Consider the following 23,930-nt stretch of genomic DNA (forward strand, 5'->3'; position numbering starts at 1 on the left):
TTTGCGTCGAAGAACGCATCAGCACCGCGGCGAAATCAGTGGGATTTCCGCATTTTGCAACGCAAAAAAAGCATGTGATCCGATTAAAAGAAGCTTCGGATGTCATTGATTACATGCTTTTTTGAGCCGTGTGTTCCTGAGCAGCAGATGCCATTAATGTGCACTGTGCTAAAAGTAGTAATGAACCTATTTTTGACAAAATTGGCTGGCAAACCGTCAGGAAGCTTAGTTTCTTCATAACTAGCTCAGATTAATGAACAGCTTTTCAGCACAATTTGGTGTAAACCTTAAAGCCTTCAGAAAGTCTCGGTTTCCCATCACTAAACAAAGGCATCCAACCTGGCAGTGACTATAGGGCAAAACAGACCAAAGGAGATGGCAAATACTCAACCATTAAAGGTTTAAGACTTAAATTGGTACAGCACTCTCACTAATGGGTGGCACAAACGTCGCCTCTTACAAGGCACGCCTCAAAATATGTTAATGAGCCAGAAACAACAATAACATGCACCCACTAGTGGTCAAAAGGGTTTGCCACACCAGAAATACAGTACACTACTGTATTCTGTGGGGTGGAATTACAAGCAATTTGAAATACAGCAAAAACATGTTCTCTCTTACTTTAGAGGATTTGCTTTGATTTTGTTGACCTTATATGACCTTATGTGGCATTCTATTTTGAACATTCACAAAAACTGTAAGTGAACTTCTACTGTATTTTACATAGCATATTTTACAGTAGTCCAAAGTCCAGAATACATCAAATATTTTCCGTCTGTTGAATATTTTCCCACAATGTAATGTAATTTATGCTAATCCATTGTATTAAGCTTGTACAGTAAGATACAGTTCATAAACAGTCATTTACCTTGAAAATAACAGAATGGTTTTACAGTGCAGGATATGAGCTTACCTCCCCAGGAAATCATCTTTGTCTGGGTCCTCATCAAACAACTCAATCTCCAGATGTTGGCCTGAGTGCTCGTATACCAGGGCCTAAGGACAAGGACAAAACTAAATACAATCTCAGATACAGTAGTTCACATTGAATACAACCAAAGGTAAAACATGACATGATGGGTAAAACAGCACGAAAGCCAAAAATAAGAGGAAATATTGGACTGTTGGAAATAAGTACATGTAAGTTGTATCTGGTTCTACATACCCTATATTGCTGTCCCTGGGGTAGTTACTGTATAATATAACCAATATTTTGCGGTTTTGGTTGACGTGCCATTGGAAGAGTTCATTTTCAGTTCATTTTGTTCACCTCATAAACTTCGTTCCATTTGGGGTGCAGACTCTCTTTGACCGTCTTGCTCTGGAAGAGCTGGTTGCCAATCTGGAGGACGCCGTAGGGGTCAGACTTCCCTTTGATCAGCCCGCCTAGGAATTTATCTTTCCCCTCCAGGTCCTGAGCCTCCAGGAAGTGAATTCTCAGGACTCCCTGGTGACACACACAGCACAGGGACAATTCAGGAAACGGACACTTTAAAAATAGAATACAGCGACACTGTAGCTCTTTCCAGTAGTCAATTACCGAAAGCGCCATCTTTGGCCTCATGGGTGGAAGGTTATTCATATTTTTCATAATTTCATAATTAATCTATTATTTTTGAACAAAGAAAATCCAGTGTTTCTATGTCAAACAGTTTCGCTATATTTCAGTCTTCTGTGATGTATATCAAGTGTAATATTGGGATTTAAACTCAAAATGGAATACATTTCAACTCTATATCTGATGGTACTGGTGTCTACTTTTTTTTAAGCCCATAAGGTGTATACTTTTGTTTCAAAGTAGATTTGTTTAAGAATCACTCTGTGTGACCCTGATTTAGCCCACCGCAGTAAAACGTTTTCAAGGGACATTGCACTTGCATAGAAAAGTTTGTCCAATGACTTCTGACCTCTAAAGACCTCTAATCTTTAGTCAAGATGAAACCATGTACCACAACATCGGTTGTGTAGATCCATCTATAGGCCTCCACCACAAATTAATGGAAAAGATAAGCACTGAATAAAACCAGGAAAACCAGGGAATTAGATGATACTTAACTTTCGCATTCATTTGGTGTGAAGGCCTATAGCTGGATCTACATACTGTAGAAACCAATTTCGTGGAAGGTAGTTTCATCTTGACATAAGTCTACTTTTGAGGTTAATTAAATGCCCCTTTTTTGACCAGCAGGTGCCACTAGTGTACCACTGTGTTGATCAAAGCCTCGAGTAATTAAGCTTTTTTTTGACACAATTGGCCTGAAAACCTGAAAAGCTTCAGGAAGCTTTGTTGCTCCATCACTACCTATCAGGATCATCATACATGTAGAATATTTGGTATTTTATTAGGATCCCCATTAGCCGCTGCAAAAGCATCAGCTACTCTTCCTGGGGTCCACAAAAAAATTCCAACATCAAATGATGGATTTGATGGCAGACGTGTAGGCTCTGCTAATACAAACACTGTTAATTAAAGGGTTACTTTACTCAAAAACATATTTTAGTATTTTGTTTAATAGTCTATTGTTGATATGGTCCCAAAAATTGTGCGTGCCAAAATACTAAACAAAATCCCCCCAAAATGTGTTCTTCTAATTAATGTCTGAAATATGATAATGATATGTATGGTTAGATATAGGATAGGTGAACGGCTGCAGTACCTTTGGCATAGGGAAGCGTAGCTGAGCCAGTTCTATATCTCCCACCAGTGGGATAGTGATGCGGTTGGGCAACACCAGGTAGCTGTAGATGATGTCCTGAATCAGACTGTCTGAGAAGCCACTGGGAAAAACAAAACACAACCAAGCCCAACAATCAGTGAGTACGACTTTTGGATGAGATTATTCTCACCTAATCTCAGTTTAGCACAAAGGAACATGTATTTTTCTGTTTTATAAGATGGTGGGAACATTGGAAGGGGTTCAAGCATGTTTTTGGGAGTAAATCCTTTGAAATGACCTGGATTTCTGCATTGATTACTCATAAAATGTGGTCTGATCGTAATCTAAGTCACAATAATAGGCAACACAATCTGACTAAACTAGTAATACACAAACAGTTGTACTTGTCACATTTTTATTGAAGATATTGAGTAAGCATTCACAGTGCAGGCCTGAAAAAGTAAGTGAACCCTTGAATGTAGTAACTTGTAGATCCTCCCAAACGATTCCTGTAGCTGCTTATAAGACTTGCACACTGTTGAGGAGGAATTCCGAACCATTTCTTCCTACAAATCTGTTTCAGTTCATCAATATTTCTGGTTTGTCTTGATTGCACAGCCCTTTTCAGGTCATGCCACAGCATCTCCATTGGGTTAAGGTCAGGACATTCCAAAACACGAATCTTCTTCCTTTTCAGACATTCTTTAGTTGATTTACTTGTGCGCTTTGGGTCATTGTCTTGTTGCATCACCCAACAAACTCTCTTAAACTTGAGGTCATGGACTGCTGCCCTGATATTCTCTTGTAAAATGTCTTGATACACTTTTGAATTAATTGTTCCATCAATGATTGCAAGGCGTCCAGGCCCTGAGGCAGCAAAGCAGCCCCAAACCATGATGCTCCCTCCAACATGCTTCACAGTTGGGATGAGGTTTTGGTGTTGGTGTGCAGTGCCCTTTTTCCTTCACACATAGCGTTGTGCATTTTTCCCCAAAAAGTTCCATCTTTTGTCTCATCTGTCCACAGCACATTTTCCCAGAAGCGTTGTGGAACATCCAGGTGATCTTGGGCAAACTTCTTTTTTTTTTAGACAGCATTGATTTCCTTGGTGGTGTCCTTCCATGAACACCAATGCTATTCAGTGTTTTTCTGATAGTGGACACATGAACACAGACTTTTGTTGTTTGTAGAGTTTTCTGGAGGTCTGTTGCTGTTACCCTTGGGTTCCTTTCTTACCTCTTTCAGGATTGCCCTTTGTGCTCTTGGAGTGATCTTTGCAGGACGCCCACTCCTAGGGAGAGTAGCAACAGTCCTGAATCTTCTCCATTTGTAGACAATTTGTCTCTCCGTGGACGGATGAACACCGAAGGTCTTCAGCAAGGCTTTTGTAACCTTTTTCAGCTTCGTGCATCTCTATAATGCGTCTTCTAAGGTCCTGTGAAAGTTTTTGGGATCGAGGCACGGTTCACACAAACCAATCTTTCTGGAGAAGAACATATTTGTCAGTAACCAGGCTTTGTGTGCCTTATTTAAAGGGCAGGGCACCTGTGCAACCCACACCTCCAATCTCATATCTTTATTCGAGACGCACTACTCCAAATAGCTTTTGGAGAAGACGTTAACGCAGAGGTTTTTCCAGCCTGCACTGTGAATGATTACTCAGTGTCTTCAATAACAATTTGAAGAGTACAACTGTTTGTGTGTTATTAGTTTAGTCAGATCGTGATAGTCTATTATTGTGACTCAGATGAAGATCAGACCACATTTTATGAGTAATCAGTGCAGAAATCCAGGTCATTCCAAATGGTTCACAAACTTTTTCTTGCAACTGTAGCAGTGAGAGTGTCACTGAGCAGGAGGTCTTACAACCTAAGAATGACAATGCCTTGTAAGGGAAGTCGATAGCTAAGACTGGTCTCGTAACTGCTGAGAAATGTTCTGTTAACCTTCAAGCTATCCACTTGGGTACGATTCTGTAAACAGAAATAAAATGTATGAGAGGAATTAAGCAATCTGTAAAAATGAAACATAGATTTTTATGTCCCCCATTCCTTAACTTTTTCTCTCTCTCATTTCTCTAAGAAGGCTTCCCAAGAAACATATGTATCAATTTATCCTATAATTTCTCTTGCAGCTGAGCAGAAAGCTAGAGCACTTCTCTGGGAGCAGATTAAGCAGAATTACAGGGAACATGATTCTTCTTTAGTATGTGATCATTCACATGTAACACACACACACACACACACACACACACACACACACACACACACACACACACACACACACACACACACACACACACACACACACACACAATGTAGAGAGCTTCATGCAGTATCAGCTGTTATTGTTCCCCTGACCTTGCAGTGGTACACAGAGCTAGGCCGTACTCCAAAAGTAAAAATAATAACACTACAATTGTCAGACAACCTGTGTTGAATAACATCAAGGGGATATGAGAGTGAGAGGGGGGGAGAGGGAAAAAGAGAGAGTGAGTGAGAGGAGGGGGGGGGGGTCTTTGGAAGGGGTGGAGGGTTTTATCTACTCTGTGACACAGTGGACTCCACCCCTCCAACATGCAGCTGGCACTGTCTATTGCTTGTGGTTGGAAGCTAGTCTCTGAGACTGTCTTTTTTTCTGCTGCCCGGGCCTGTCCTGTCCTGTCACTAACCCAGAAGCAGGCGCAGCTCCCCCCCAATCCCCTAGCCCATGAACCTAGCACATGCCACTGAGCCTCCACAAACAGGCTCACAGTGTACTGACTGCACAGATCTATTACACCCCTACAGAGAAATAGCGGTGGGGGGGATGGGCGGTTGTGCTCTGTAGAATCAGGGAGATGATTTCCATCACTGAGCTGCGGATGTGTCAACACCCGTGTCTAAATCAATAGACTGTGAGGAGGAGAGTGACCGTACCACGAAATCTTTATTAGGGACATTTTCCACCGCCGCAGTAGCGCTATAAGGTTTAAACACCAGAAGGCACTGTCAACTCACAACAATGTAGAACTAAGAATTGACTGTTGATAATACAAATTATGCCCAGATCTGCAGAGATGGCAAAGGATATCTGCTCTTTGAATGCCATGAGAACATTATATTGGTCCCTTTACCAGAAGAGGGAAATCTATTCTATTGAATCCATTGGCTTATGGAAGTCATGAATTGTGCTTGTTGCACCAGCCATCAGTGCTCTATTTATGTGTCTATGTGACTCGGATGTGTATGTTGTTGCTGTTTGTGCATTGCTAGTGAGTGGTGACAAATCCAATTTCCCCCTTTGGGATTCAATGCAAGTAGTAGCACTGCCACACCCCAGAATATTTTAATGATAAAACAATACAAGTGCAAACTTATTAGCCAATGCGTCTTTACAGTCTACTCTATTCTACACTAAAGCTTAACAATTACTCTTAATATGCAGATCATCCAATGCACTCTTTCATGTAAATTAGCCCTAAGAAATCCCCAAGTCCCCTCCCCATTACCCCATAATTTTAGATTTGAGAGATGTACGGATGTAGAGCCTTTTAGCTACCCCAGAGAGCTGGTGGAGTGGCCCAATTTAAATATATATAAGTCAGAGATGAGTTTATAATGAAAATGACATCTTGCTCAACCGTAAAAACCTTCTTGCTTTCTGAGCTGTGTGAGATTTTTTTTTAGCCCTGTCAGGCAGGCATGTGTTGCGATGAGCATTTAATGGACTGAAAGCTCGAAAGCCTAAAAGCCGTAGGGCGATGGTCACTCTAGCTGTCGTCTAGCGGTCGTCCTCCTGCGACCTTAAAAAAAATTATCCAATCACATACAACAACCCCAAGAGGAGAATACCTGCAATAAAACCTGTAGGGGAACTAATCACATTAGTTAGGTGATTAGGTGAAAGCTTGGCCTGACAAAAGAAGGTGTAGGGTGAAGTTGCTCCAAGACGGTGATCTGGGGTCAGTTTTCGATTTTCCCCACACAGCAAATTCTCCAGTGTTAACATCTTTTTAATTGACACTGAAAGTGTTGAGTATGTGGAGCCATTTAGACACCAGAACAGTGTTAAATTAACACACTGCTTTGTGTAAAAGCCTTATTCAAATATTTTGCAGAGTTCCTTGATTTTCGAGTACATTTCAGAGTTACCACTCATGACTGTATTTGTTAGTGACAGAGACATGGTTGTTGCATTCATCCATACTGAAATGATTGTTCCATTTTAGATGAGTTAGGTATTCTCATAACTGTCTTTTTAACTCTGGCAGTATTCTGAATACAAGTTGCAGGTGATAAAATATTCCAGAAGTTGGATATCCCCATTAGGAATTACACATCACATTGCAAGCCAGCATAATATGATTTGCAGGCCTGATGTGGCCTGTAAACCATGAGTTTCAGGGCGTTGTATAAAGCAAAACAACATATGTGTGTGTGTATATATATATACAGTTGAAGTTTACATACACTTATGTTGGAGTCATTAAAACTAGTTTTTTAACAACTCCACAAATTTCTTGTTAACAAACTATAGTTTTGGCAAGTCGGTTAGGACATCTCCTTTGTGCACGACACAACAATTGTTTACACTAAGTTGACTGTGCCTTTAAACAGATTGGAAAATTCCAGAAAATTATGTCATGGCTCTAGAAGCTTCTGATAGGCTAATTGACATCATTTGAGTCAATTGGAGGTGTACCTGTGGATGTATTTCACGGCCTACCTTTAAACGCAATGCCTCTTTGCTTGACATCATTGGAAAATCAAAAGAAATCAGACAAGTCTGAAAGTACCACGTTCATCTGTACAAACAATAGTACGCAAGCATAAACACCATGGGACCAAGCAGCCATCATACAGCTCAGGAAGGAGACGTGTTCTGTCTCCTAGAGATGAACCTATTTTGGTGCGAAAAGTGCAAATCAATCCCAGAACAACAGCAAAGGACCTTGTGAAGATGCTGAAGGAAACCGGTAGAAAAGTATCTACAGTGCCTTGCGAAAGTATTCGGCCCCCTTGAACTTTGCGACCTATTGCCACATTTCAGGATTCAAACATAAAGATATAAAACTGTATTTTTTTGTGAAGAATCAACAACAAGTGGGACACAATCATGAACTGGAACGACATTTATTGGATATTTCAAACTTTTTTAACAAATCAAAAACTAAAAAATTGGGCGTGCAAAATTATTCAGCCCCCTTAAGTTAATACTTTGTAGCGCCACCTTTTGCTGCGATTACAGCTGTAAGTCGCTTGGGGTTTGTCTCTATCAGTTTTGCACATCGAAAGACTGACATTTTTTCACATTCCTCCTTGCAAAACAGCTCGAGCTCAGTGAGGTTGGATGGAGAGCATTTGTGAACAGCAGTTTTCAGTTCTTTCCACAGATTCTCGATTGGATTCAGGTCTGGACTTTGACTTGGCCATTCTAACACCTGGATATGTTTATTTTTGAACCATTCCATTGTAGATTTTGCTTTATGTTTTGGATCATTGTCTTGTTGGAAGACAAATCTCCGTCCCAGTCTCATGTCTTTTGCAGACTCCATCAGGTTTTCTTCCAGAATGGTCCTGTATTTGGCTCCATCCATCTTCCCATCAATTTTAACCATCTTCCCTGTCCCTGCTGAAGAAAAGCAGGCCCAAACCATGATGCTGCCACCACCATGTTTGACAGTGGGGATGGTGTGTTCAGCTGTGTTGCTTTTACGCCAAACATAACGTTTTGCATTGTTGCCAAAAAGTTCAATTTTGGTTTCATTTGACCAGAGCACCTTCTTCCACATGTTTGGTGTGTCTCCCAGGTGGCTTGTGGCAAACTTTAAACGACACTTTTTATGGATATCTTTAAGAAATGGCTTTCTTCTTGCCACTCTTCCATAAAGGCCAGATTTGTGCAATATACGACTGATTGTTGTCCTATGGACAGAGTCTCCCACCTCAGCTGTAGATCTCTGCAGTTCATCCAGAGTGATCATGGGCCTCTTGGCTGCTTCTCTGATCAGTCTTCTCCTTGTATGAGCTGAAAGTTTAGAGGGACTGCCAGGTCTTGGTAGATTTGCAGTGGTCTGATACTCCTTCCATTTCAATATTATCGCTTGCACAGTGCTCCTTGGGATGTTTAAAGCTTGGGAAATCTTTTTGTATCCAAATCCGGCTTTAAACTTCTTCACAACAGTATCTCGGACCTGCCTGGTGTGTTCCTTGTTCTTCATGATGCTCTCTGTGCTTTTAACGGACCTCTGAGACTATCACAGTGCAGGTGCATTTATACGGAGACTTGATTACACACAGGTGGATTGTATTTATCATCATTAGTCATTTAGGTCAACATTGGATCATTCAGAGATCCTCACTGAACTTCTGGAGAGAGTTTGCTGCACTGAAAGTAAAGGGGCTGAATAATTTTGCACGCCCAACTTGACTTGTTAAAAAAGTTTGAAATATCCAATAAATGTCGTTCCACTTCATGATTGTGTCCCACTTGTTGTTGATTCTTCATAAAAAAATACAGTTTTATATCTTTATGTTTGAAGCCTGAAATGTGGCAAAAGGTCACAAAGTTCAAGGGGGCCGAATACTTTCGCAAGGCACTGTATATCCACAGTAAAAACAAGTCCTATATCGACACAACCTGAAAGGCTGCTCAGCAAGGAAGAAGCCACTGTTCCAAAACATGCCATAAAAAAAGCCAGAATACGGTTTGCAACTGCACATGGGGACAAAGATCCTACTTTTTGGAGAAATTTCCTCTGGTCTGATGAAACAAAAATAGAACTGTTTTGCCATAATGACCATTGTTATGTTTGTGTGTTCATTGAACACTATTCCTGTTTCTACAGTCGTGGCCGAAAGTTTTGAGAATGACACAAATATACATTTTTACAAAGTCTGCTGCCTCAGTTTGTATGATGGTAATTTGCATATACTCCAGAATGTTATGAAGAGTGATCAGATGAATTGCAATTCATTTCAAAGTCCCTCTTTTCCATGCAAATGAACTGAATCCCCAAAAAACATTTCCACTGCATTTCAGCCCGGCCACAAAAGGACCAGCTGACATCATGTCAGTGATTCTCTCGTTAACACAGGTGTGAATGTTGACGAGAACAAGGCTGGAGATCACTCTGTCATGCTGATTGAGTTTGAATAACAGACTGGAAGATTCAAAAGGAGGGTGGTGCTTGGAATCATTGTTCTTCCTCTGTCAAACATGGTTACCTGCAAGGAAACATGTGCCGTCATCATTGCTTTGCTCAAAAAGGGCTTCACAGGCAAGGATATTGCTGCCAGTAAGATTGCACCTAAATCAACCATTTATCGGATCATCAAGAACGTCAAGGAGAGCGGTTAAATTGTGGTGAAGAAGGCTTCAGGTCGCCCAAGAAAGTCCAGCAAGCACCAGGACCATCTCCTGGTGTTGATTCAGCTGCAGGATTGGGGCACCACCAGTACAGAGCTTGCTCAGGCATGGCAGCAGGCAGGTGTGAGTGCATCTGCACGCACAGTGAGGCAAAGACTTTTGGAGGATGTCCTGGTGTCAAGAAGGGCAGCAAAGAAGCCACTTCTCTCCAGGAAAAACATCAGGGACAGACTGATATTCTGCAAAAGGTACAGGGATTGAACTGCTGACGACTGGGGTAAAGTCATTTTCTCTGATGAATCCCCTTTCCGATTGTTTGGGGCATCCGGAAAAAAACTTGTTTGGAGAAGACAAGGTGAGCGCTACCATCAGTCCTGTGTCATGCCAACAGTAAAGCATCCTGAGACCATTCATGTGTGTGGTTTCTTCTCAGTCAAGGGAGTAGGCTCCCTCACAATTTTGCCTAAGAACACAGCCATGAATAAAGAATGGTACCAACACATCCTCTGAGAGCAACTTCTCCCAACCATCCAGGAACAGTTTGGTGACGAACAATGCCTTTTCCAGCATGATGGAGCACCTTGCCATAAGGCAAAAGTGATAACTAAGTGGCTCGGGGAACAAAACATCGATATTTTGGGTCCATGGCCAGGAAACTCCCCAGACCTTAATCCCATTGAGAACTTGTGGTCAATCCTCAAGAGGCGGGTGGACAAACAAAAACCCACACATTCTGATAAACTCCAAGCATTGATTATGCAAGAATGGGCTGCCATCAGTCAGGATGTAGCCCAGAAGTTAACTGACATCATGCAAGGGCGGATTGCAGAGGTCTTGAAAAAGAAGGGTAATTGTCATGTAATTGTCAATAAAAGCCTTTGACACTTCTGAAATGCTTTTAATTATACTTCAGTATTCTCAGAACTTTTGGCCACGACTGTACATGGCTCCACAGACTCAACACTTCCATTATTTTTTTTATTTTTTATTTTACCCCCTTTTTCTCCCCAATTTCGTGGTATCCAATTAGTAGCTACTATCTTGTCTCATCGCTACAACTCCTGTACGGGCTCGGGAGAGACGAAGGTTGAAAGTCATGCATCCTCCGATACACAACCCAACCAAGCCGCACTGCTTCTTAACACAGCGTGCATCCAACCCGGAAGCCAGCCGCACCAATGTGTCAGAGGAAACACTGCGCACCTGGCAACCTTGGTTAGCGTGCACTGTGCCCGGCCCGCCACAGGAGTCGCTGGTGCGCGATGAGACAAGGATATCCCTACCGGCCAAGCCCTCCCTAACCCAGACGACGCTATGCCAATTGTGCGTCGCCCCACGGACCTCCCGGTCGCGGCTGGTTACGACAGAGCCTGGGAGCGAACCCAGAGTCTCTGGTGGCACAGCTGGCGCTGCAGTACAGCGCCCTTAACCACTAAGATAGCACAGAGTGTCCTTCACTCCCACCTGCTGAACACCTGCAATCGCCAACGTTAACAGAACTGTGGGAAAACAGTGCCCAACAGGCGGGGACGAAGAAAACTGCCTACAGGTGTACGGCTAGCTAGCTACCGTTGTCGCCCCCGCCCTCTCTTCTGTGGGGTTTATCGGCCGCTGGCATCCAACATTATTGTGCATTAACGCCATCTACTGTACTGGAGCGCCCCCGCCACCCTCCTGACTTAGCTTAAAAATGTATCAATGCAGATGCAGGAACGCCCCAAATTGCAGGCCGCAATTGCACCCTTCTCCTCTCTCTTCCTCTTCCTCCCTGACCACACCAAACAATGAATTGAACAGCAGCCATCATCTGAGGATCAGCAGTATGCGTCATTGAACGAAAGTGAGTGAGTTTGTCTTACTATGTACTTTGATTTGTTCTATAGTTTCTGGGTTATCAGACAATGTTCTTGAACTTTTCTTTTGATGCTCTACTGCCCTATTGTTTGCCTATGGCTACTTAGCGTCAGCATTTGACATATTATTCATTTAAGTTTAAGCCATTTCAGTATTGCTACTTAGATCACCCTTTTGAGTAGCATTATATGGGAAATGTGTATTGATGAATTGTGCCAGAGTAATCACAGCTTGTTGTGGATTTAGGTTTAACTGACACTTCTTTACTTTGTTCCTAGAACCATACTACATACTATTACTTCAATGTTCTCCGATGACTGACCTTTGTCAAAATAAAAAAGAATGAAAGTGATCAAGCCCATTGGAGGCCATCCCATTCTCACTCCAATCAGAAATACAGTCCATTTCTTACACTCAGTGGGGTTTTTTTTACTCTGGAGAATTTGCCGTGCACTAACGGTGGTTAGAATTGGGGGAGGGGAAGCTGATCCTAGGCCTGTCGCTTGGGGAAACTTCACGCTGGAGCACAAAAGAGACGCAGTTTACTTACTTCAGCCCAGGAATGTCTAGTATATTGGTGAGGCCTGTCCAGTTGATTTCCAGAAGCTAGATAAAAACAAAAGAAAGGATTTAGCTGTCTAGAAACTGGAAGAACATGCTGTACTTAGAAAGATTAATTTGCCACACCAGTGCTTTTCTTTTTACAAAGCCCATCATAATAAAAAAAGGAAAAATGCAGAGCGGGACACCAGCCAGAAGGAGTAGGGAGATCAAATAAATGATCTTAATTGATTCAAGCACTTAACTTCATTGTTATGTGACTCAGTCATCCGAGTGAGTGACAGTGTGTTGGTGCAAATCTCTTGATGATTAAAAACAAAAGATAGCATTCTGGCAATGGAGAGTGCAGCCAAGTGAAACAGAAGCCAAGGGAGCTAATTGCATTGCCTCTTGCTAAAATAAACCAATTTCATAGGAAACCTGACATTTTTTTACACACTAAAATAAGACAAGCTGGCGTGTCAACACAAGCATGTTTTTAGCTGCAATTGTGCCCTAGTTTTACCCGAAAGTTAGCGGTAAAGGCTATTTCCACCAGGCTAAGTTCACCATTGTGTGTTGAACGCCGGAATCAGGTTGGTTCCACCAGGCTACCCTATAGTTAAATACTGTACTTAATTGTTTCACTTGTTTCAGCTGTCTCTTATCTCGCCTACTGTTGAAATGGGGACACACAGCCTTGTACAGTATGTATATGAGTAATACCCAGGTCACTGACACCAGAGATACCAGGCCACAGATTGGACAAACACTTGACCTGCTGAAAGATTTATTACAAAAACAATCCTCTGGAACCACGTCTGTATACAGGAGCTGTTGTCCCAAACTGCATCCTATTCTCTAAGTAGATTCCCTTTGGGACCTGGTCAACAGTAGCGCACAACATAGGGAATATGATGCCATTTGGGATGCACACGGGGTCTATTGAGTTCAGGGACTGTATAATTCCGTGGAAAGTCTCTTACCTAAAGGTTCTGTGGATATAAAGTGTTAACCTTGTTAACATTGCTGCGTAGAGCAAAGGTGGACAATGCGCGTTTTAAATCACACCGCGTATTTGGTAAAGGAGAGACAGCACAGCTAAGCCAGAAAAATATTAAATCTAGGAGTCGGACTGGTGGTAACTTCTAAGCCGAAAGGTATTTTTTATTCATGTGGAGCACTGACGTGTCTCTTGGCTCAAGGAATCAATTTCAATGCGTTTCTATAGTCCCCCTCCTCCCTCTCTCTCTCTCTGTTGCCTACATTGCAGCAGATATAGTTTTGAGCAAGGAGCGATTGGAACACCGCAAGGTAATCAAAGTAGCCATTTGGTGCATCTCCATGGATTGGTACCAGTGCTTGGCCAAAATGTGTTGCATTTTGTGTTTAACGCTGGTGCTGAGACCCAAAAAAGCCGGAGTCTCACCAGTGCTGCAGTAGAGAAGCCGTATACAGCAAGTACTGTAGCAGTAAATTGGCAGAGCACATTCAACAACAGCAAAAAAAAAGGTGCTGGGTTAAATACAATCCAATTTGGATAAATGTTGGACAGAACACACATTGGGTTATTTTGACCAAGCCAGTTTGGTCACTTAGTTGGGTTGTTGGGTTATTGATGTGGGGTATTGCGCTATGGAGGCATGGCTTAGTATGGAGGCATGACTTAGTAGGGGCATGGCTTAGTAGGGGCGTGGCTTTCAAACATACAGAACAAAAATATAAACGCAACAGGTAAAGTGTTGGTCCCATGTTTAATGAGCTGAAATAAAAGATCCCAGAAATGCTCCATACGCACAAAAAACATTTCTCTCAAATTTTGTGCACAAATTTGTTTACAGCCCTGTTAATGAGCATTTTTCCTTTGCCAAGATAATCCATCCCCCTGACAGGTGTGGCATATCAAGAAGCTGATTAAACAGCATGATCATTACACAGGTGCACCTTGTGCTGGAGGACAATAAAAGGCCACTCTAAAATGTGCAGTTGTGTAACACAACACAATGCCACAGATGTCTCAAGTTGAGGGACTGTGCAATTGGCATGCTGTGCACAGGAATGTTCACCAGGGCTGTTGCCAGATAATTTAATGTTCATTTATCTACCATAAGTCTCCTCCAACTTAGTTTTAGAGAATTTACAGTACGTTCAACCGGCCTCACAACCACAGACCAAGTGTAACCACCCCACCCCAGGACCTCCATATCCGGCTTCTTCACGTGGGATCGTCTGAGGGGGGGAAGAAGGTGGTGAGAAGTATTTATGTCTGTAATAAAGCCCTTTTGTGGGGAAAAACTTTCTGATTGGCTGGGCCTGGCTCCCAACTGTCTAGGCCTATGCTCTCCCAGGCCCACCTATGGCTGCACCCCTGCTCAGTCATGTGAAATCCATATATTAGGGCCAAATGAACATATCACATATGGACTGATTTCCTTAAATGAACTGTAACTCTTTGAAATTGTTGCGTTTATATTTTTGTTCAGTGTAGTTATTTTTGTCTGCCCGTGAGAGTAAATGTCATTCTGGTTCATGTTCTGTTGTTATTACATGTTAAGCACTGACACTTTTGTAGCTCTTATGAGGTTTACACAAGAGTATGAGTTCCTCAAGTGCCTATGCATATCTCAATATTGGTAGCTACTACTTTGTTATAATGTTTAAGTAATAATGTTATTGCATTTATATTAAAATATGTGATGTGTAAAAATATTGAAGGAATATTTAAACTTGCAGTGTACAAACTTAACTTGATGAACAGCAATTACATTTACCCTCACCGGTGGCCCAAAAAAACTATTGGAAAGCCAAGCCATCAATACGCCACGCCTCCTGAAAATAACCTGATTATCCAAACATGGGTAAATTTAACCATCAGTTGAGGTTTTATTTGGATGACAATGTCTACTTCAACGAGTCGGCAGCTCTGAACATTTTGCTTACTCTGAACCAGGCCCTAGACCATGGGTGGCAGGTAGCCTAGCGGTTAAGAGTGTTGGGCCAGTAACCGAAAGGTTGCTGGTTCAAATCCCAGAGCTGGCGAGGTGGAAAAATCTGCTGTTCTGACCTTGAGAGAGGCAGTTACCACCCCAACAACACCTGCTCCCCAGGTGCTAGATGTCAATTAAGACAGCCCCCCACACCTCTCTGATTCAGAGATAAATCCTTTCCTTAAACCCTGGGACTTGAAAGAGGAAGTGACAGTGCAAGAGAGACAGATAACCCTGGAATGAGTAGGTGTGTCCAAGCTTTTGACTGGTACTGTACATATCCCAACCAGAAGCCATGGATTACAGGCAACATCTGCACTGAGCTAAAGGCTAGAGCTGCTGCTTTCAAGGAGCTTGACACTAATCCGGATGCTTATAAAGAAATCCTGCTACGACCTCTGACGAGCCATCAAACAGGCAAAGCGTCAATACAGAACTAAGATCAAATCCTGCTGCACCGGCTCTGACGCTCATCGGATGGGGCAGGGCTTGTAAACTATCAGAGATTACAAAGGGTAGCCCAGCCACGTGCTGCCCAGTGACGCCAGCCTACCAGACGAGCTAAATGCCTTTGAGGCAAGCAACATTAAACCATGCATGAGAGCACCAGCTGTTCTGGACGACTGTGTGATCTTGCTCTCCGTTGCTGATGTGAGTAAGACCTTTAAACAGGTTAACATTCACAAGGTTGCAGGGCCAGACAGATCACCAGGACGCGTACTCAAGAGCATGCGCTGACCAGCTGGCAAGTGTCTACACTGACATTTTCAAACTCTCCCTGACCCAGACTGTAATACCTACATGTTTCAAGCAGACCACCATAGTGCCTGTGCCCAAAAATGCCAAGGTAACCTGTCCAAATGACTATTGCCCCGTAGCACTCACATTTGTAGCCATGAAATGCTTTGAAAGGTTGTCATGGCTCACATCAACACCATCATCCCAGACAACCCGGACCCACTCCAATTCGCATACCGCCCCAAAAGATCCACAGATGACCCAATCTCTATTGCACTCCACACTGCCCTCTCCCACCTGGATAATAGGAATACCTACGTGAGAATGCTGTTGATTGACTACAGCTCATCACTTTCATTTTTATTTATTTTTATTTCACCAGGTAGGCCAACTTCGACCTGGCCGAGGTAAAGCAAAGCAGTGCGACAAAAACAACACAGAGTTACACATAAACAAATGTACAGTCAATAACACAAAATAAAAAAAATAGAAAAATCTATGTACAGTGTGTACAAATGTAGAAGAGTAGGGAAGTAGGGAATAAACAGGCCATAGAGGCGGAAATAATTACAATTTAGCATTAACACCGGAGTGATAGATGTACAGATGATGGTGTGCAAGTAGACATACTGGGGTGCAAAATAGCAAGAGGGTAAGTAATAATATGGGGATGAGGTAGTCGTACTATTTACAGATTGGCTGTGTACAGGTACAGTGATCGGTAAGCTGCTCAGTCAGCTGATGCTTAAAGTTAGAGAGGGAGATATAAGACGCCAGCTTCAGAGATTTTTGCAATTCCTTCCAGTAATTTGCAGCAGAGAACTGGAAGGAAAGGCGGCCAAAGGAAGTGTTGGCTTTGGGGATGACCAGTGCAATATACCTGCTGGAGTGTGTGCTACGGGTGGGTGTTGTTATGGTGACCCGTGAGCTGAGATAAGGTGAGGCTTTACCTAGCAAAGACATAGTTGATCTGGAGCCAGTTGGTTTGGTGACGGATATGAAGTGAGGGCCAGCCAACGAGAACATACTGGTCGCAGTGGTGGGTAGTATATGGGGCTTTGGTAACAAAACGGATGGCACTGTGATAGACTACATCCAGTTTGCTGAGTAGAGTGTTCGGGGCTATTTTGTAAATGACATCGCCGAAGTCAAGGATCGGTAGGATAGTCCATTTTGCGAGGGTATGTTTGGCAGCATGACTGAAGGAGGCTTTGTTGCGAAATAGGAAGACGATTCTAGATTTAATTTTGGATTGGAGATGCTTAATGTCAGTCTGGAAGGAGAGTTTACAGTCTAACCAGACACCTAGGTATTTCTAGTTGTCCACATATTCTAGGTCAGAACCGTCCAGAGTAGTGATGCTAGTCGCGCGGGAGGGTGCGGGCAGCAATCGGTTGAAGAGCATGCACTTAGTTTTACTAGCATTTAAAAGCAGTTGGAGGCTACAGAATAAGTGTTGTATGGCATTGAAGCTTGTTTGAAGGTTTGTTAGCACAGTGTCCAAATACGGGTATGGGGAGGTTAGGGTTGGGATTTGGTAGGGGTCAAGGGCTTCAAGTTCCTCTGTGTCCACATCAATAAGGAATTAACATGGTCCACACACACCAACACAGTCGTGTAGAAGGCACAACAACACCTCTTCCCACTCAGGAGGCTGAAAAGATTTGGCATTGGCCCTCAAATCCTCGAAAAGTTTGTGCGGCCCAGTACATCACTGGGGCTGAACTCCCTGCCATCCAGGACCTCTATACCAGGCGGTGTCAGTGAAAGGCCCTAAAAATGGTCAAAGACTCCAGCCATCCAAGTCACAGACTGTTTTCTCTGCTACCGCACAGCAAGCGGTGCCGATGCACCAAGTCTGGAACCAAAAGGACCCTGAACAGCTTCTACCCCCAAGCCATAAGACTGCTAAATAGTTAGTTAAATAGTTAATCAAACAGCTACCTGCATTGACCCTTTTTGCACAAACTGTTTTGACTCACATACACTGCTGCTATTGTACCCCTGCAAATCAACTCAGTACTGGTACCCCGTGAATATAGCCAAGTTATCGTTCGTTACTCATTGTGTATGAATTCCTCGTGTTACTATTTTTCTATTACAGTGCCTTGCGAAAGTATTCGGCCCCCTTGAACTTTGCGACTTTTTGCCACATTTCAGGCTTCAAACATAAAGATATAAAACTGTATTTTTTTGTGAAGAATCAACAACAAGTGGGACACAATCATGAAGTGGAACGACATTTATTGGATATTTCAAACTTTTTTAACAAATCAAAAACTGAAAAATTGGGCGTGCAAAATTATTCAGCCCCCTTAAGTTAATACTCTGTTTGCCCCACCTTTTGCTGTGATTACAGCTGTAAGTTGCTTGGGGTATGTCTCTATCAGTTTTGCACATCGAGAGACTGAATTTTTTTCCCATTCCTCCTTGCAAAACAGCTCGAGCTCAGTGAGGTTGGATGGAGAGCATTTGTGAACAGCAGTTTTCAGTTCTTTCCACAGATTCTCGATTGGATTCAGGTCTGGACTTTGACTTGGCCATTCTAACACCTGGATATGTTTATTTTTGAACCATTCCATTGTAGATTTTGCTTTATGTTTTGGATCATTGTCTTGTTGGAAGACAAATCTCCGTCCCAGTCTCAGGTCTTTTGCAGACTCCATCAGGTTTTCTTCCAGAATGGTCCTGTATTTGGCTCCATCCATCTTCCCATCAATTTTAACCATCTTCCCTGTCCCTGCTGAAGAAAAGCAGGCCCAAACCATGATGCTGCCACCACCATGTTTGACAGTGGGGATGGTGTGTTCAGGGTGATGAGCTGTGTTGCTTTTACGCCAAACATAATCTCTTGCATTGTTGCCAAAAAGTTCAATTTTGGTTTCATCTGACCAGAGCACCTTCTTCCACATGATTGGTGTGTCTCCCAGGTGGCTTGTGGCAAACTTTAAACAACACTTTTTATGGATATCTTTAAGAAATGGCTTTCTTCTTGCCACTCTTCCATAAAGGCCAGATTTGTGCAATATACGACTGATTGTTGTCCTATGGACAGAGTCTCCCACCTCCGCTGTAGATCTCTGCAGTTCATCCAGAGTGGTCATGGGCCTCTTGGCTGCATCTCTGATCAGTCTTCTCCTTGTATGAGCTGAAAGTTTAGAGGGACGGCCAGGTCTTGGTAGATTTGCAGTGGTCTGATACTCCTTCCATTTCAATATTATCGCTTGCACAGTGCTCCTTGGGATGTTTAAAGCTTGGGAAATCTTTTTGTATCCAAATCCGGCTTTAAAGTTCTTCACAACAGTATCTCGGACCTGCCTGGTGTGTTCCTTGTTCTTCATGATGCTCTCTTTACTGAAAGTAAAGGGGCTGAATAATTTTGCACGCCCAATTTTTCAGTTTTTGATTTGTTAAAAAAGTTTGAAATATCCAATAAATGTCGTTCCACTTCATGATTGTGTCCCACTTGTTGTTGATTCTTCACAAAAAAATACAGTTTTATATCTTTATGTTTGAAGCCTGAAATGTGGCAAAAGGTCGCAAAGTTCAAGGGGGCCGAATACTTTCGCAAGGCACTGTATATATATTTTTCTATTTCTGCATTGATGGGAAGGGCCCGTAAGCAAGCATTTCACCTCTAGTCTACACCTGTTGTTTACGAAGCATGTGACATATATGCATGGCTTTCAGATATTTCATTTTGGACACCAGTGAGAGTAAATGGCATTCCTGTTCATCATGTTAAGTTTTACATTTCAATTTGTAAAATATTTTTTCACATTACATATTTGAACATAAACCTAATAAGATATTTTTTTTTTAAAGATTATAAAGATTATAAAGTGGGGAACTCATAGTCTTGTGAAAGCCTCATTAAAACTATGAACGTGTCAGTGCTCAACCTTAACATACAGTACAACAAATCAAACGGAATGACATTTACTCTCACGAACGGCCAAAAACTACTATCTGAAAGCCACACCCCTATTATCCACACCTCCAGTCTTCAAAGAAAATGACCCAACTAAGTGACCCAACTGGCTGAAACAAAATAACGTGTGTTCTGTCCACTATTTACCTAGCGCTGGGTTATTTTTAACCCAGCATTTTTTTTTTTTGTACATTGTGGGGCAACTAGAGCTTCTTCTCCAAGCAAAACATTTATCAACTAATGGAGGATCATTGAGACCACATACACAGGGACTGTGCATTGCAGCTGTGCATTACTGATCTTGAGTAGCCTTTCTAAGGGCATTTTCCCTCCAGTTCTCTCTGGCAGCAAGTCACGGACAAGGGCTTCGCCTAATATGGTCTCCTAGTTGTGTCAGAATGTTTTGTTTTATTTGGCAGTCAAGATCGAACCATTTCAGGAGGTGAATGAAAGGCCAGTCCAACTAACCGAGCCTGTATATAGCCTCTACTGTTATAGCCTTGCTACTGTTATTTTTCAATATCTTTTTTACTGTTGTTTTTATTTCTTTACTTATCTATCTTTCACCTAATACCTTTTTTTTTTTACTTACTTTACTGTTGGTTAGAGCCTGTAAGTAAGCATTTCACTGTAAGGTCTACAACAATTGTATTAGGCGCAACCGGGAGACCCATGGGGCGGCACACAATTGGCCCAGCGTCGTCCGGGTTAGGGGAGGGTTTGGCCGGCAGGGAAGTCCTTGTCCCATCGCGCACTAGCGACTCCTGTGGCGGGCCGAGCACAACGCACGCTGACACGGTCGCCGGGTGTACGGTGTTTCCTCCTGGGTTAAGCGGGCATTGTGTCAAGGAGCAGTGCGGCTTGGCTGGGTCGTGTTTTGGAGGACGCACGGCTCTCGACCTTCGCCTCTCCCGAGTCCGTACGGGAGTTGCAGCGATGGGACAAGACTGTAAACTACCAATTGGATACCACAAAAAAATGACATAAAAATAAATAAATAAATAAAAAGAATAAAGGGTTGTCCCTTTCACTGTGATGCATTCTGGAGAATATGGTATACAGTCTGTCTCCCTACATCAATGAAAAGAGGATCACTTATGATCTTTGCAATACTTTTTATCCTTTACCTCAACATTTCCTCTATAAAATGTGCATAGCTGTTTTCCCATTTTTAGGATGACAGATAACAGAGATATATATAGCATGCCCAAGAGTTGCTGTTCCAGAGTTTGTGGTCTGCTCTCACGGCACCATGTAACAACACTGTGATTTACAGTCTAACCACTACACACTCTCCTCCTGCTTCCCCTCTCTGCTGTCTGCTCTGAGGTTGGTGTAGGCAGTGATAAGAAATCCACCAAAGTAGGACTAGCCTGATCTGTGTCTATTTAAGGCTCCAGTGTCTCCACTGGGGACTGGTATTTGACTTAAATCGGCCAAATGTTTAGGCAGAACAGGGGCCTGGAGGCTCAGCACTAGAGGAAGGAAGACAGTGATAAAATACATAGTCAAACAACTGTCCTGTTAGCAGATGACGATGCAAGTGGCCTGAAATCCAAATGGTAGAAAGAGGAAGTGTGTTCAAGGTACTAGAACTTACAGGTTTTTTCAGGAAGAACAGGGACAGAGCTCCGACAAGGGGCATGTCACCTAGCAACGGCTCCATGACTACTCTCAACACTCCATGGAGCTGTGAAACACAAAAGAGGCATTAAGACAAACACGCTCGCAGAGATAAAACAGAAACACACACAAGACACAATGTTAAGGTAGCTTTCAGTATCATGGAACTAACACTCTGCAGGTCCTTGACCCACCTAATAAGCTCTTTGGGAACATTCCAGAGCGGAGGCTTGGACATTACAAAGATGGCCCCCCTCACTGTCATTATTATCAGGCCAACATAGAGCAGTTATGTTATGTCATCCTTAACTTACTAAACAAATATTGAGCTAATAATATCTCTCAAAGACTAGCAGGTTGTTTAAGTGCTGATTTATTATTATGTTGACTAATAAAAAATTCACACAAAAAGAAGTGGTAGTTTTAATCATAAGCATGGTGTTTCCAAACACCTCTATATGATGTGCTGTGAGTATGAGAAATCGGAGCTGGTTCGGTATAGTCAGCCTGGTCTCATACACTAGATGTAACATAGTAAACGTAAATCCGGGCCATCAAATGAGTATAATATGTTACGTTTGGTATGGTTACATGAGACAGAAGTTTACTTAAGGCAAAAACTAAAGTGGGGTGGTTGGTCAGGGTGGAGGAGTACAACGCGAATGTCGATCAACCCAAAGGTTGCGTGTAGGAATTTCATCACGGACAACTTTTGCACTTGAACTAATTAGTAACTTTGCAACTACTTACTACGTTTTAGCTACTTTGTAACTACTTAGAATGTTAGCTAACCCTTCTCCAAATCCAAACCTTAAAGGTCCTGAACAGTAATTCTGAAAAGTATTACCAGGAAGTTTGAAAAGACAGGGTGAGTGGTCAGGGAGCTTATACTCATGAGCTCACCTTGACTGACAGTGTTTGTAATGCCTATGTCAAGCAACTTGGATGCAGCGAGCAGTGTTGCAGTAAAATCATCTCAAACTAATTTGGTGATACACAAAGCAACTTGAACGACAATGAAATTGCATCACTGATATGCATTTTTTTTAATATATACACATCTCCCATTTGGCACGTCTCTTGTGAGGTGGTTCACAGCAGCACTGATGGATGTGTTGACTTGACAACTGCGTCACAGTTTTGAACGACCCTTCCCCCCTTTTGTTCCACGCTGGCTGAAGAACAAGCCAGTAACTAGCTAACACCAGACACAGATGGAAGGGGAAACATATAAATGTCTTTGCCATAGATGAATAGGGTAAACTTTTAATTATAATTATTTTTTAAATGATTGCTGACACCCTACAGTCAAAGTAGCAATCTAGCTATATAAACCCCGCCCCTCTACAAACATGCCTTAGCCAATGTTGGTTATGAGGCTGTACTTATTTAAATTAAATAAGAGAACATTATGTTATTATTGGTGTATTAAAAAGAGAGGTAAGGTGATGTCACCTTAACAATGAATCCAACTTTTGATTTGATTTGAACTGTTTGACATGGGAGATGGGACCAGTGGGTCAAAGATTAAACTTTATCAATGTAGAACTAAAATAAATGTTTCATACTTTGGTCGTCATACTAGTTTCCTTCAAATATAATCACATTTCATGAAAAAAATGATTTTGATGGTTCATGACCTAACTCCTAACCCTAATCTTAACCCCTAGCCTAGCTAGCCATAATCACCTAGCTAAAATTAGCCAAAACAAATGAGAATTTGTAAAATATCATACGTTTTGCAAATTAGTAACACATTGTATGAATTGCAATTCGTAACATATTGTTTGAATTGCAATGCGTAACATATCATACAAATTAATACATACTATACGAAATGGAACATATAATACATTTTACATTTAAGTCATTTAGCAAACGCTCTTAAGTAGTAAGTGTATACATTTTCATATTTTTCCATACTGGTCCCTCATGGGATTTGAACCCACACCCCCGACGTTGCAAGCACCATACTAATTGGGGTGTCACGGATTTACATGTACTATGTTACGTCTACCCCTGAGTCCAGGTTGGTATTATAGGACTTTCCTTACTAACAGATCTTAGTCAGATTGATATATTTTCCTGCCAGCTATGTTTCACTGCTGCCATGCAATGGCCAATGGCATATAAACACTTGTTTTGTTCTACCCTCTATTCTCTCACACACACACACACACACACACACACACACACACACACACACACACACACACACACACACACACACACACACACACACACACACAC

At 42.2% G+C, this 23,930-nt stretch overlaps 1 protein-coding gene across 1 annotated transcript in view; it reads right to left on the minus strand.

Annotated features, from left to right (window-relative positions):
• LOC139367220 (extended synaptotagmin-like protein 2b) overlaps positions 1-23,930 on the minus strand; it is a 55,751-nt gene that overhangs the window by 25,489 nt on the left and 6,332 nt on the right. The window contains exons 6-10 of the mRNA XM_071105434.1: positions 21,658-21,747; positions 12,412-12,467; positions 2,658-2,778; positions 1,271-1,447; positions 914-996 (exon numbers count right to left, since the gene is read on the minus strand). Coding sequence (XP_070961535.1) covers positions 914-996; positions 1,271-1,447; positions 2,658-2,778; positions 12,412-12,467; positions 21,658-21,747 — 527 coding nt within the window. The remainder of the gene's footprint in view (positions 1-913; positions 997-1,270; positions 1,448-2,657; positions 2,779-12,411; positions 12,468-21,657; positions 21,748-23,930) is intronic.

This window comes from Oncorhynchus clarkii, chromosome 15 (assembly GCF_045791955.1).
Source record: "Oncorhynchus clarkii lewisi isolate Uvic-CL-2024 chromosome 15, UVic_Ocla_1.0, whole genome shotgun sequence".
Lineage (NCBI taxonomy): Eukaryota > Metazoa > Chordata > Actinopteri > Salmoniformes > Salmonidae > Oncorhynchus > Oncorhynchus clarkii.